At 36.6% G+C, this 15,638-nt stretch overlaps 1 protein-coding gene across 1 annotated transcript in view; it reads right to left on the minus strand.

The window, feature by feature from the left end:
* LOC110157511 (dynactin subunit 1) overlaps positions 1-15,638 on the minus strand; it is a 30,301-nt gene extending 14,663 nt beyond the window's left edge. Inside the window, exons 1-7 of the mRNA XM_055157350.1 lie at positions 15,602-15,638; positions 11,602-11,853; positions 10,546-10,624; positions 9,576-9,607; positions 9,097-9,117; positions 3,089-3,109; positions 1,656-1,829 (exon numbers count right to left, since the gene is read on the minus strand). Coding sequence (XP_055013325.1) covers positions 1,656-1,829; positions 3,089-3,109; positions 9,097-9,117; positions 9,576-9,607; positions 10,546-10,624; positions 11,602-11,853; positions 15,602-15,634 — 612 coding nt within the window. The 5' untranslated portion in view covers positions 15,635-15,638. The remainder of the gene's footprint in view (positions 1-1,655; positions 1,830-3,088; positions 3,110-9,096; positions 9,118-9,575; positions 9,608-10,545; positions 10,625-11,601; positions 11,854-15,601) is intronic.

Consider the following 15,638-nt stretch of genomic DNA (forward strand, 5'->3'; position numbering starts at 1 on the left):
TCAGCCCGATCTTGTGGCCAACCGTTACATCAATTTATCGCTAATTGTAAGTAGTATTATTTTGAAGTAACAATACTCAATAATATTGTTCATGTCACAGTCCGGACTCCTAAACAAATGCTTGAGAACTTATTTAACGAAGCGCCCAGAAAATTCAAAACGAACAGGCCCATAGCATGTAAAAGTGTGTCCATTGCAAGACCAACTCACTTCAAGTTAATAGAAATGTTTTTTGTTTTTTTATTTCAAAGACCACATATTTTCCAGTAAACTCACTTCACTCTGTTGCATCCCCCTCCTTCATTATTCATGCTTTTAAACACAGAGCACTCTCAAACCAATTAAACCACAGCACACTGCACACCTCCCCAAGTGTTAATGTGAAAACAAGAGACATTTCAACACTTCTCTATCAAGAACTGCACCTGCGTTTCCATGACGACCTCCTCCTGATGGGAAAAATAAAACCACACAGCGGCCACTTTATTAAGGAGCTTTAATTTGAAACAATGCGATACAATACTAAAAAAGTCCACTTCCTGTTTTTAATTTGTTATTTAAAGGTCCTACATTACACAAAATTGACTCTTGTGAGCAAAAACATACCTTTTACTATTACTCTGAGTACATTTTCCAGTTACTGGTTACTTTTTACCTTTAGTTCAATTCAGAGATTTGCAATTCCAGAGCTGAAATGAAATGTTTTTGATGAGGAAACAGCATTATAACATAGATCAGAAAATAGTGTAATATGTCCTGTTTGGTGGGTTACACCTCAAGCCATTTCTGCTTAAATTCCTCCTGACAGCTTTGCATATTTCCAGAGCTTTTCACAGATGAGGTGTGAGACGTCAAATCAGATTTATTTATTCACATAAGCATTTTTTTTTTATTCTTCCTCCTTTCATTTTGGGATTGCCATGGTGAATCATTTGCCTCCATTCATCTCCATAAGTATAAACCAAATTATTATTTCACATGTTTAATTCACCATAAATGCTAGAGGCCCTTCCTGATTTAACCAGAACCTGTCCAACAATCTACCGTGAACAGATTGACTTATTATTATTTTATGTGGTCCAGAAGATCATTACATATCATCCTCTTTGCAGTACTGCTGTGTCATCAGACAAGACACTTCTGTATACATGTAGTTAATGTCACATGTTTGAATAATGGGCAAATCTCCAGTATTTTTAAAAGGTCTGGCTTGGAAATCCAACAGTCAAATCCATTATGTGATTATAATACAGTGAAGCTGTAGTGAAATGGAGGTATACCTCGACTCACTGCCAGGAATTTGCACCAATATGCAGAAGAAATTACAGTAAAATTAAAGAGGCACTATGGAACTTTTCTGGTGGATGGTTTGCTACCTGGTCCTCTCCATGACTGAAATGTTCTATATTACAGCAATAGACTCATTTATCTTCATTCCAGGTGGATAAATGTAAGTTAATTTTAATATACTATGGTACATTCTAGAAAAAGCGATATGTTTCCATGGCGGAGCGAACCCCCCACCAGAAAGGTTTCATATTGTAACTTAAGCACAGTATTTTTCCATTAGTATTCTAGCCCACCATCTCAGCATTGTTCATGATCTACCTTACAATAACACCTCTTTATTTCTTCTGTGTTGCTGTGATACTGACCTTGCTGGGCACAGGAGCTGGGGGGTTCCCGGGGGAGTGGAGGGTGGGGATGACAGGAGCAGCGAGGGGCGTTTGGGCAGGTGTACTGGCCTCACTGCTGCTCATCTCCCCGGCCGACGCAGAGGCCGAGCCTGACGCAGCGCCTTTACCCATGGAGCCAGCCGGACGACTGGGCTGCTGTGATAGAGCGAGGGGTACCAGATGAGTAATACAAGTTAATTCTGGCAATACAGTGAGTACATTTAAAATAATAATGATAAAAGAATTGTTATCCAATCATGAGCAAGGGTGCGTTCACAGCATTATTTGCCTGGAGCCAAACGCTATGGGTGACATCACAGTTGTCATTATTTGGTTCTGGCTTGAGCCCAGTTTAGTCCTGATGTAGACTTGGTTTGGTTCATGTCTAGTCTTGGATTAGTCCTGTTCTAGTCCAGGATTAGTTTCAGATTTAGTCCCAGTTTTCAGATGGTTTATGCGCCAGTATGAACGCACCCTAAATTACATACAATTGTTATTAGTGGAAAGTATTTATACAAAATCCTGTCTGAACTTTTATTTATTTTTACTGTAAATAAATACTGGTTAGTGACAAGGTTAGTTCCGTACATAAGGCTGAAGTCACACTGAATTGCAATCTGCTTCCCAGATAGATACTTCCCTATTAAAGCTAAGGTACCCACCTTTTTTGCAAATAAGTAAATTTAGTGTTTTCCTCCCAAAAAGTAAACTCAGAAATTTGAAACAAAATGAGATCATTGTGCCCTATTTATAGCTAATAATAAAGTTTTCATTTTTTTCATGTCAACTCATAGGTAAGCATTAAATACTAAAATGAATGTATTATGTGGATATTAATGATACTTAAAGGGTTTGTGAGAGCTACAGACGAGTTCCTCCTTCTATGCAATGAAAAATATGTACCCCAGCTTTAAAGATGCACTGTGTAATTCTTCTAGTGGAGGGTCTGCTACCTTCTTGTCTCCATGAAGATGTTATTTCTTTCCCTGGAATGTTCCATGGTATGACATTAAATACAATAATTCCTTCTTGTAATGTAGCATGTTACAAAGGTTTAATCTGTACTGCGGAACATTCTAGACAAAGCAATAACATTTCCATGGGCACAAGCAGGTAGCAGACCTTCCACTAGAAATGTTACACAGTGCACCTTTAAAGGCCACAATACTCAATACTCAGTGTATACCAATTAAATGTTATTTCACACAAAGTCACCACAGTTCCCAAAAGAGTATAACGAGATAAGATATATGTACTATTAATGTTAGCTAAAAATATCCCAAACCAAGATAATCCCATCACAAATGAGAAGTAATATTCTGTTGTTTAAGAGTAGAAAATAGGCAAAAACACAAATGCATGAAAAAGGGAAGAAGTTTGAAATGTCCTGGATGAGTTTTAGCGAGGCTCACCTTTGGCTTTCGGGTCGCAGTCTGAGCAGAAGGAAAGGTCAGAGGTCATCAGAATAAAAGAAGGAAGAGAAACAAACAAGCAAGATTAGAGAAAGTTTAAATAAAAACACAGTCAAGGAAAGAAAAAATGGCTCAAAGAGGTTGATTTAAGCTGTTATAACTGTAGTATTTGAGAATTTGTAGGTTGGAAAACATATTTAAGTCAGTAATAGGTCCTTTGTACAGTTGGTTCCATTTTCCATGTGACCCGCCCCTGAAAAACAATGTGGACTATGGAGCTGTCACTGAGAACTGTAGGAGTCCATTGTGTGGGCTGGCCTCATAGACTTAACATTGTTGTCAGAGGCTTACAGCTGAACAGGTGAAATTGCATTTGAATGTATTAAATACAATTGATATTAACTTTGACTTGACAACATGATATCAATTCAAAGCACTGGACATTTTTTTAATAAATAATACATTTATTAATAGGGATATAAATTGGGATATTGAGTTTTATACCTTAAAAGACCAAATTTGTCCAAAAGTACAAATTTCAGTTCTCAATTTTACTATTTTTTGTACTTTAGAATTAACTGATTTTGTATGAAAAATTGCATCTTTTTATGGGTTATACATGGGTATATTCTAAACACACACACAAATTAGTGATAAATAATATTAGCAAAAGCACAATTAACATGACTCTCTTCATAATACCTCTAGCATTTTTATCTACTCAAATCTGCAGCAATGATTGTATGAAATAGTGTGGGCAGGTTTTGGTAACAGAGCTGGTATGTGGGGTGAATATATTAATGTCAAATGTTATTACACCCATGCTTCCATACACTCTTCCCTGTCATTTCTGCTACATGTAACCCAAATGCCAGAAGAGTCAAAACACTGAGCATCTCACTATCGCTAACAGCTAGCATCCCTATAATTCAAGCAGAGAGCCCTGTACATTTCCTTATTAGATTACATTGAGCTGAAATTAGCTTGTTTGTAGCTTACAGTTCAACTAGCCAAGCCTCTTAAGCCATATTGAGATGCAGTTTAAATAGAACAGGCTGTACTATAATCACATTGTCAGGTAATTTTAATATAATACAACAATACAATAAAACAGTTATGAATACAAATGCATATACTTTTAGCAAACACCGGATTGCTTGATGATTGATGTAACATAAAGCAAATGGCAAAATATAAAACAACTTAAAGGTCCTATATTACCCAAAGTAGACTTTTGTGAGCTTTAAGCCATGTTAGAATGTTGTTACCTCATTAAAAACAGACCAGGAGTTGTGTTTTGTTTCATTCACACATGTTTGAGTAACGCTTTATTATTTATCAAAATGCTCTTTTGTTCCACCTGTTCCACCTTGTGATGTCATATAGTGGTAGTTATCATCCCTTTTAATTTTAGCACAGTGGAGACTGGCAATTCCAGAGCTGAAATTATCCAAATGATTCCTGTGAAAGTGTATGGAATAAAAACACAGTGGAGCACTTCCTGTATTACCACATGACATCACAAGGTGGAACAGAGTGTTTTCAGTTTAAGAGAAGAACTTAGCCTAATTATACAGGCTTTGTGTGTTAAACATGTGTGAATTTAAAAAAACACAACTCCAAGTCTGTTTTTGATGAAGAAACAACATGTTAACAGATCAGAAAGTAGCATAATATGGACCCTTTAAATAAAGTAACTTGGAGAAAGGATAAAACTAGACAAGCAGAAATTTTGGCTGTAATTCAGAAAAAATATATAGTATGAATAAAAAATCTGAGGCATTTTGGTTCAACAGAAAAAGACACTGCAAAATATAAAACAACTTCTGAGTTAAAAACAAGAAGTATGACAAAAACGCTCAACAGTTCGAGAGGCAACTCCCATCAAAATCACCAAAACAATAAATGAAGAATGGGGAATTGCAATGACCTCTGCCAGCCAAATTAAATGTACAACAGCAAATGCATACACTTATAATAGCAATGTTGTACCTTCCTGGGTGCAGCTGTCTGTCTCATCATATTTGCAAAGAGGAGAAGAGGACACACAAGAACAAGGTATGAAATTTGAAATAAAAGACGTGAATCAGGTACAGATCCACAGATGTCCCCAGCTCAAGCAGACATTATAAAATTCCTGCAAATAGTAAGAGATGTCTTCCTTCTTTCGCCCCTCTCCGAGTATTCCTTTATGAGATCCGTTCGTCACATAATATTCTTTCGTTTTGCTATGTGTCGCTGCTAAGAGCTTCTAGTCATCCTCCCTCCCTCCTCCCTTTCTCCTCTCTCCTGTGCTGTGCTCGTTTGTGATTTGTCAGACGAAGCTATGCCCTATGGAGGCTGCATTACATCACTGAGCGACCTCCTCCCGTAGACGGAGGCAGCAGACAGAGAGACGGAGAGAGAAAGGGAGGGAGGGATGGAACGGAGTGGAGAGAGAATGAGAAAGATGGATAGGGAGAGAGGAAGGAAGATAGATAGAGGGGAGGGGTGCAGAGAGAGAGAGGCAGAGGAGGGGGAAAAAGAAAATGGGGGGACCGAGATGGAGAGAGAAAGGAAAAATAGAGTAGAGACAGAGGAAGACTGACGAGCGAGGGTGAGGGGAGATAGAGGGAAGGTATGAGGGAAGAAAAAGAGGGGGAGAAAGTGAGGGAAGGGAGAGAGAAGGGAAGACTGAAGAGAGGAGTGGGGCAAGAGTGAGGGGAGACAGAGGGGAGGTAAGACAGAGAGAGGGAGAGAAGGGGGGATAGTGGAGAGGGAGGGGAAGAATGGAGAGAGAATGAGAAAAAATGAGAGAGAGACAGATGGGTAGGACTAGGGAGAGAGGGGAGGAGTGGCGAGAGACAGAGAGAGAGAAAGATGGGTGGGGATGTTGGGATGCTCTGAGGAAACAGAGGTGATGATGCAAGTCGCTGCTGTCTCCATAACAACGGCAGTCGCCGGGCCAGTGGGTAAATCTCAATGACAAAAACAAAAGAGCAGGGAGCTGGCATTCACCAAAGGAAAGTCTTTTTAACGCTCTTAAGAAAATCCTACAAAATACTAGATAGACAGGCCCACAATATCTTTAAAAGGTACAAATTCAACAATATTTCTCAAATTATTTTTAAGCTTCAGTTGAGTCTTCATTGTTCAATATCCAGGAGGTTTTGTGTGTTAAAAGTTAAAATATTGCTGATCAAATGAATTCAAATTAGACTGTATATATAAAAACAGGCCTAAAATAGCTACAAATATACACTTTTTCACAGGTTACAAAAACAAAAAAACATAGTGCATGTGGATGTGGTTCGATTTAGGCTTGATTATTAAACAATTATATATATTTTCCATTAAGACCACCCAATGTACCCATGCTACACTCCTATGTCTAATTAATGATCACATCAGGAGCTTTAAGGCAATTTCTAACTGAGCTAAATGTTACTTTAGTGATCATGCAGACTATAGTGATACACAGAGATTGGGGCATTGTGTGGAGATAGATCATATTGCAGTGTTCCAATCCCAGACACAGGAGGAGGTCAGGAGCCTGCAGCCACTCCCTCAGCACAAAGGGAAGTACAGTTACTGCCCTGGAACCATTCACTCAACTCAATCTCATTACTCTTACTGTAAAGCTTTCAGACAATCACACTTTTATCCACTCTATGGTTTTACAAATTACAATGTCCACTCACCATGAGCACTATTTTGCATGAGAAACAGCTATGTACTTCAATATTGTGTCATGATAGATTTGATTTGTCATAAAATGTACATAAGACATAAATTGTTTGCCCCAAAATATTATATGTTTGGGACAATAAAGTTCACAGTCTCCGAGTTCCTAGAATAGTCGCATAGTGATACAGACAACTTTGTGTTTTGATTTTGTGTTATTACTATTAATCCTTTTTTTATATAGGTAGGCATATTGTGATGTCTCATTTTCAACTATAACTATAGCAAGCCTGTAATGTTTTTGATGTTGCTGAAATTAAATTTTTTTATAACATTTGTTGTTTTTAGGTTTTCTGTTCTTTTTCTGGCAGTTTTTATTTCATTAACAATTTACAAAGATTTTATTTTTTTTGTACAACTACTAAAATTTAAATTTTTAGTAACAATTTTTGAAAGACCAAATTCACATTTTTAAAGAAATTCTAAACTACTATTTACTATGATTCAGTTTTATTTTAGTTTAGTTTTAAGGAAATAAATGTTGTTTCCATTCTCTGCACAGGTATCGACTGACATTGGGAATCGGCAGATACTTAAAGCTATAGTATCAGAATTGGTATAGGAACTAAAAAAGCTGGACTGATGCCTCCCTAGTGTAGTTAACCACTGGTTAAATCCAAAGCAGTCATTACAGGACATGCATCAGGAAAATGGAGGTGACAGGAAATCTATACAGTGCAGGTAGAGCACAGTTCACTTCAGTTCAACCACTCTCTGACATTTAGAAACAAGAAACTTCATCTCTGGATAATGACTCAGGCGAGGAGAGAGCTACAGACCACAAGATCAACATGAACTGAGGAGAAAGGCCAGAGGGAATGTAGTGCAAAATATCGCTGAAGTAAATATAGACAATAAATGATAATATTCAAACCAAAGTATAAAGCATAATTATCCCCTATAAAAAAGTACTTTATATCTACAATAATGTAAAATATTGTGAAGCTGCAACAAATAAACAGCAGATTGCAACACTTAAGTAGTTGGTTTATAGTTTTAGTTCATAATTAAACCTTTTACAGCTCAAATCTTATCATATTGCAGAAAAAATAATGTATAGTACACTACACAGTATAGTAACTATCGTGACATGCCTAACTGCCACCGTCTCATATTGGTGCTTCTGTAAATGTTGATATAAATAAACAACAACAGAAATATAATCTATTTATTATGTTCATAAAATCAATATGAACATAAACACATGACATTTTTTTGTTTTTAATAAAATTGTGATTGATCAGTGCAAGGAAGAAAACTGACCACCTCTCGAACTTACACAAAAAACACAAATTCATAAATGTCATGCCCTAAGACTGCAGAGTGATTTTTTGTTATAGTTATAGATACTATTGTGTTATAGTATCTACTCTTGAACACTTTCTATTGTCCAGTTCATTTAAAAGAAAATGCACTCACTGTTTTTGAACGAGGACAGGTCTTCAGGGATAAAACCGTCACTCTACACTCTCACTCTCTCTCTCTCTCTCTCTCTCTCTTCTCTTCAGACTCCTATATTGTTATTGTAATCAACATCCAGGGTCTAATCAGCAGAGGTCTGTACATAATTCATAAAATCTAACAGGCATGTAATTGCCATTATAAAATGTATTGAGATGCCAAATTCAAGTTTCACTGTAATAACGGTACTACTAGTCTTATTCTTCTCAGCTATAGAAACATTTGTAATAAAAATCAGAAGAGTATAAAGTTGTTAACTGTTACATTCTCTACAATTGCAGTTAACTTGTGCATTGTAATATAATGTAATAACAACATGTGGAAAGCAAAACAATTTCAAATACAAAACAGATCTGGGTTACTAAAATGGCTACCAAAATCAAGTAGACATTGACACTGACATGCTTCAACACATACAAAGACTGCGAGACAAAGCAGCAGTGAAGCAGCAGAGGTCATGTGACAGGAAGTGGCCAAATATAAACAAAAAACAATATCCCAACAACATTGGGATAAGGAACCCTTGCTATGGTTCACAATCTACCAGAACAGAAAATAATACAAACAGCAACAGATTTTACAAAAAAATATAGTTTTGCACTCTATAATAATGTCAGTGGCATATTTTCTTTACTGTATATCTACTTGCTCTTTGTTATAGCAAAAGAAGTACCAAAAGATGCGGCCCAATTGCCATGCAGCAGTGAGGCCATTCCTAGCAACAGTGACCACAGTTACCAGGGCATCGTTAGCGTCATTAGCGTCATTTGCGTCATTAGCGTCATTAGCATTAGCATTGTATCAAGGTGGGAGACATGCAGCACCTTTTTGGCTTTGAGTCCTCGCTGCGTGATCGGAGGAGACAGGAGGTGAAGACAAGTTGGAGGAAAAGGAGCGGTGGGGGGTTAACAGTTTGGCTATGAGCTCAAGGGGTTAAAGTTAATCTATCTAAGGGTTTAAGAGAAATTAATAATTATGACTGTTGCCAGAGTAATTAACAACAAACTATTATTTTAGTCACTAACACTTAACTGGCCCAAACTCCTCAAAATAGCATCAATAAGAGGAAGCCCACAAATACTGACAATACAGACAGACATTACAGCAAAGCAGCAAAGCATCTAAAATTGTACTTATTTCAACTAATAAAAAGTTGACCACCATAATTTCAATGAATTTGTATGTGGTCAAATGTATACGCTATTATAAAGGAAAGACTGCCCTCTAGTGGCCCAACGCATGTTGTCATCATAGAAGGTATTCATATGGAGCTTCATCTGGTTAAAACAACAATACCACTCACCACTTTGCTGGACTTGGATGGGTCCATGATTTCTGTAAAACAAATGAAAAATAAAAATAAAGCTTTATCTTCATCTTGTCTGGTTTGCTTAAAGAACTGCAAAGGAGGGACAATACATAAAAGCACTTTATTTTAAACTTTTGATTGTTAAAAAATGCTGTTTAACGTATTTACAAATTACTTTTTCTCTGGTATGAATATAGATTTTATTGTGATTGGTATAGAGAGACTAGGGATGTCACAATAGTGTTGTAAGTATTGAAATCACAATTTAACTACTTAACAATTATCAAATAACAGTATGTTATTCAGTATTTTCCAATAATACAACAGAGTATGGTAGCCCCCTATAAAGCAAAACGAAACTTTTTTGCTCATTATATAATCATAAACTTATCAAAGAAACTACACTGACCATAAATGAAAAACGAACATAGGCAGTAAAGTGACATTTATACTGTACATTTGAATGATATGAAATGATTCAAATAAAAATCATCTGCGCCACCACCATAGCCTTAAGGTGCACTTTGTAACTTTTCTGCTTAACTCCATGTTGTTTTTTTCTTGGAATGTTGTACAGTATGGCATTTAATTAAACTATATCCATGGAGACAAGCAGGCCAAATAACCAAGCCAAGTTTCAAGTCAGATCTGTGGAGAAGTGGATCCAGTCTCAGTAATACATGTTTTTGCAGTTGTTCTGAGAAGTAAAAACAATGGTGAATGAATAATAAATACAAGATATATTTGTTTAATGCCATACTGTTTAACATCGCAGGCAAAGCAATAACATCACCATGGAGAGAAGAAGATCTTCCACTAGAAAAGTTACACAGTGTACTTTTAACAAAACCAATAGGAAACACTGTAATTCACTTTTATTTACTTAGTCTAATAGATTCCGATTCTTCTAGTTTAAGATCAGCTTTATTATTTGTAACTGAAGACACAACTGACTGGCCATTACCTCGTTTGGGGACTTTTCCAACTCCAGGTTCCGGCGTTTCTGGAGAAGTGGTGTCAGCCCCATCGTCAACGAGCTGAATCTGAGAAACAAACAGAAAAGAAAAAATACCCAAGCTGAAAGGGAAAAATGATAAAGCTTTAAGAATAGATTCCCAGGATATTATTACCAGATGCCATTGTATTTCTACTTGTTATTTATAGAACATTCTGCATGGAAACAAAGGAAACTGTATGAAACTGCTCAATGTCATACTGTCTAGTGAATAATGATTTCTATTTTTGACTTATCTCTTATACACTACAAGGACAAAGAAAAAAAAAACAACACCAAAAATCAGAGAATGCAGTAGTTAGGGTGACAAAACAATTGAAGAGATCAAGAATAAAACACTAATGAAAATACTAAATACGTTATTGAAGGTGTTACCTGATTTTCAAACTACAGGACTAGTTCTTAGCTCTCACAAATCTCTCTCTCTCATATTCACGTGTGGTTTGAAAGAGGAGTTAAAGAGGCAATTTTTGTTAGGAAAGACAATCTATCTTTGAATGGGAATGGGGGCTTAGACATAATTTACAAGTCCATCCTCAGGCCTAAATCAAAATAAGCAAAACACTAGTGACAGTCAGTATGCTAATAGGTGTGAGAGCACCCATTAGGGGCCTGAAAGATTATGCTAATATGACTCAGGCACAGTTCATTGATGCTGTCATCAACATTGCCTGGGGATGTGATGCTAACTGTAGGTACTGCTCTGTCTGAAGCTTTGTTACTCAAGTTTTTTCAGTTAACAGTGAACATTCGTATTGATCACAAACTCCTGAAAATGCGTTAAAATCCATTTTTTGTTTTTTTAATTTTCAGACTGTCAAACTAAACCTTTTTGTCAGTATTTGCTAATGTGTGCATTGTGGCTCCATGGTAACTGCTGAATATTCCATCAGATACAGATACAGTATAAGCAAAACACCCCCAGCATGATGTTGCTGCAAACTATCAATAATTCAGCATAAAATAGCAGTTCCAGCATGTGTGAAAGTTTGAGTGAGTTTTTACCTGAGACTGCCTGACGAATATGCCCTGGTTCTCGTCACAGGTGAAGTACCTCTTGCCCTGCACAGTGCCATCATTCTTCCCTTTGGGCTCATCCAGAATCACCCCCACCCATTTCCCCGAAGCGAAGGAGGTGGTGCCGATGTAGGCCACTGTCCCACGCTGGCCCTTCCCAATCACCTCCACCACAGACCCCACCTTCACCGGACGCCCTCCTCCGTCTGAACTCATCCTGCTGCTGCCGCTGCTGGTGGTCTGTACAGATGAGAGGGTGAAAAAAAGTTAAAAAGACTTGCACTTTCAAGCTGAAAAAAATGCAAAACTGACTCCTACTTCCTTGTACTGACAGACAAAAAGGCAATATCAAAGTGTTCTAAAATTACAGCACAGCAACAAAAGGGACCTGACCTATTTTGAAAAGTGGGTGGAAGTACTGGTAACTCAAGAAAAGAAACTATAGGAGAAGAAACAACACAACAAAATGTATTATTAAAAGAACAGAAGGGAGATTTACAGGGAGAATGCAGATGTCCACATTAACATGACTAAGGATTTTCAATAGCACAAAAAAATATTCTAAATACTTTCTAACAAGCTTTAGGCCCATGTACTGAAATGGCAATCTTTTATTTCTACAAACTGTTGTCAGGTTAAGGTACACTTTATTGGCCGCATTAAAGTAAAGGTGCACTGTGTAACATTTCTGCCTGATAAACTGCTGCGTCACCATTGGTTTAAAGGTGCACTGGTGGAAGGTCTGTTACTGGCTTGTTTCTATGGACATGTCATTTCTCTGCCTGGAAGGTTCCACAGTATGAAATTAAACAGTTCTACCTGACATTTATTCAATTATAGGTGGTTTTATAGAAAAACAGGTATTCTGACTGTGAGCAGGGTTGCCCCTCCACAGATTTGACCTGTAACTTGGTCTGGTTTGGTTCCCATGAAGATAGAAAGGTTTAATACCATACCGTGAAACATTCCAGACAAACCAATAACATCCCTGGAGACAAGCATTTGATAGACCCTCCACCAGAAAAGTTACACAAAGCACCTTTAAGTACCCTTTAAGCTGTAACTTAACTGTAGTACACCTCAGAAAATACTGCATGGCTATTACCAGCAGTAAGAGACACTTTACTGCAGAATTTTATGGCTTCCATGTTAGCCTATTTTTCTTTGTTATGAAATATTGATAGAACCTTTAACAGCACTGCGACTTTACAATGGCACTAAATATGGGTATTGATTGTTGCTCCTGCAGGATTATACAAGGCCAAAAATCAAAATGAACCACTTTGAGTCACACTTCAGTTCACCAAGCAATAGACCTGTAACCAATAGCAACAATCAGTTGGTCTTTCATAATTTCAGTGTGTGCATATCTAGGATTAATTATAAGTGTTTGGTAAATGGTACTGAAATGTTATTAGATCTTTGTTCATAACCCAGATTAAAGAGGGCTGTCTTGAAGCAATGGTGACTCAGCACAACAGAGGAGCAGGTACAACAAATGAGCTCTACAAACTCAAGATTTTTCAAGATTGGTGATAACAATCATCAGATGCAAACTATTGACACTTTGCAGCTGATGTCATCAACATTCCCTGGGGGTGTGATGCTAACTGTAGGCTCTGCTCTGTCTGAAGCTGTGTCACTCAAGTTAGACTTTAATCTTATCTTTTTTTAACACACTCTGACCATAAAGAGCTGACCTAGTTGGAGCTACAACATGTGAGATGATTGGTTCTGTTAAACACACATAAAATTACAGTCACAAGATAGCTAGGTTTAGCCAACAGTTTTTCAGTCACACTCACATTTTTTGCCTAAACATTTTTAGCAGATATTTTTGCAGAGTTTTATTAGTTCTTTGATTAAAAATAAAACATTCTATATTTTTATCTAACATTTTGATATTATTTAACAACTATGTCATGACAGTTGATTATGTTTTATTTAATTTATTTATATATTTTATTACAAAGAACATGAAGAAAATATCTTAGCATGTAACACTATGTACACTGTAGCAATGTGACAAGATGTCTGATTATGTAACGCATTACAGATGGTCAAATAATAAAAACAGAAGCAAGAAAATAGAGTAAATACCAATGAAAAACCCCAGAGCTAACAAGCCCTTAACTTTCTACTGTCCCCATGGAAACTAGCACTAAAGCAACATTATGTCATATTTACTGATATGGTTGCTGCAGATGTCTTTATGCACTTTTCCTAATAAATAAATAACATATATATAATCTAATTGAGTCCTCATTATGACTACATTGGTTTCTATCATCAAATTCTCAACCGACATAAATTATACAAAGACTATAATCTGAATTTATAGCTGTAATCATGCAAACGCTTTGGTCTCATAAAACGTTTTACTTGCAAGATTTATGAACAAAAATCCATTCTTCATTTGAAATTCAATCTCCAGAGATCAACAGTTTTGTTTACTACGCTACAGGGAACTGCAGCAGACATTTTTCTGTAATTAAAACTAGTTTATTTGATACCAAAAAGCTTTTTACAAGAGAAGTTTAGACATTACTCTAAGCCTGATCTGGTCCCCATGTGCTGGAAAAGGCAAGATCAATTATTTAGTGCCACTCTACTCTTTATCACCACACAAAGAGCTCAAAAGAGAACCACACGACAATGATCTAATGTATTTTATATTATGTCAGTGACTAAAAACTAAAAATATTAAAAGTTTGATAAAAGACTGTAACCATATAGACTTATTGCAGTATTAACCAGTGCCAAATTCATATTCCCAAAATTATGGTCCAAGCTTCACAGTTTAAGTTAAAGATACACTGCGCAACTTTTCTGGTGGAGGGTCTGCTACCTACTTGTCTCCATGGAGATGTTATTGCTTTGCCTGGAATGTTCCATGGTATAACATTAAACATATCCATCTACCATTTATTCATTATGGATGTTTCTATTGCTCAAAAATACAATAATTCCTTTTGGGAATAAAGGCGAACGTCCATAAATCTGAATAGTAATGTAGTGTAATACTGTGACCTGCTTGTGTCCCTCGTGATAGATAGGTCTAGTCTATACTGTGGAACATTCGAGAAAAAGAAATAACATTTCCATGGAGATAAGCAGGTGGCGGACCCTCCACTAGAAATGTTATGCAGTGCACCTTTAAGCTTCTGTTTTTATAGTAAACTAGTAAACCTGGTTTAGTTCTCATGCAAGCTTGTTCTTGGTTTACGTGAGTTGAGGAGTTTTGACTATAGGTCTGGTTTAGTCCTATATAGACCTGGTTTAGTTCTGGTCTAGACTGAGGTGACCTATGAACTTGGTCAGTCAGACAGTTTCATGTTTATACTGAGACTATGTATGCACAAGTGATCCATATATTCATTTACTACAAGTCTGTAGAATAAATGAAATTACTGGCTCTTCTGATCAAAAATTTTAGTTACTTCTAAGTTATGATTATACTAAATGCATAATGTATCATTTCTATTACCAGTTTTTTGTTGTTGTTTTGTTTTAAGTCTCTGAGGGGCCACCATAGCCTCTTAATGACCAGTGTTACTTATATTTAGTGCTATATTTACCAAATCTCCATCAGTTTCTCCTCATAAAGCAAAGCAAATCATGCATTATCAAGCATCATATTAAACTATTGTATTCCATATTAGTAAATGTTCCTCAACCATAACCATAGCAACCAGTCACCCTGATGTCATCCTTTCCAGTAAAAAGCAGGACTAGATTCATTGACTGATTTGAAACAGGAAGTGCTTTGGGACACGCACTGTATTGAAGATAATAGACTATTTCAAGGCTGTCGCGAGTCACCTTTTAAACCTCTAGACATTTCAATATCACAACAATACTGACCACGCATCAGATCCAAACACAGCCAATTCAACATGCAAAATACAACACAAATATGAACTACAGAGCTTTAAAATGTACAAATATAATGAATAAAATGAGAAACTGTTTTAGCAAAGTAACTTACCCGACTAGAGGCAGTTCTTCTAGTCAAAGACATGTTG

Source organism: Boleophthalmus pectinirostris, unplaced genomic scaffold, assembly GCF_026225935.1.
Source record: "Boleophthalmus pectinirostris isolate CB_2022bp ecotype Guang Dong unplaced genomic scaffold, ASM2622593v1 HiC_scaffold_10, whole genome shotgun sequence".
NCBI lineage: Eukaryota > Metazoa > Chordata > Actinopteri > Gobiiformes > Gobiidae > Boleophthalmus > Boleophthalmus pectinirostris.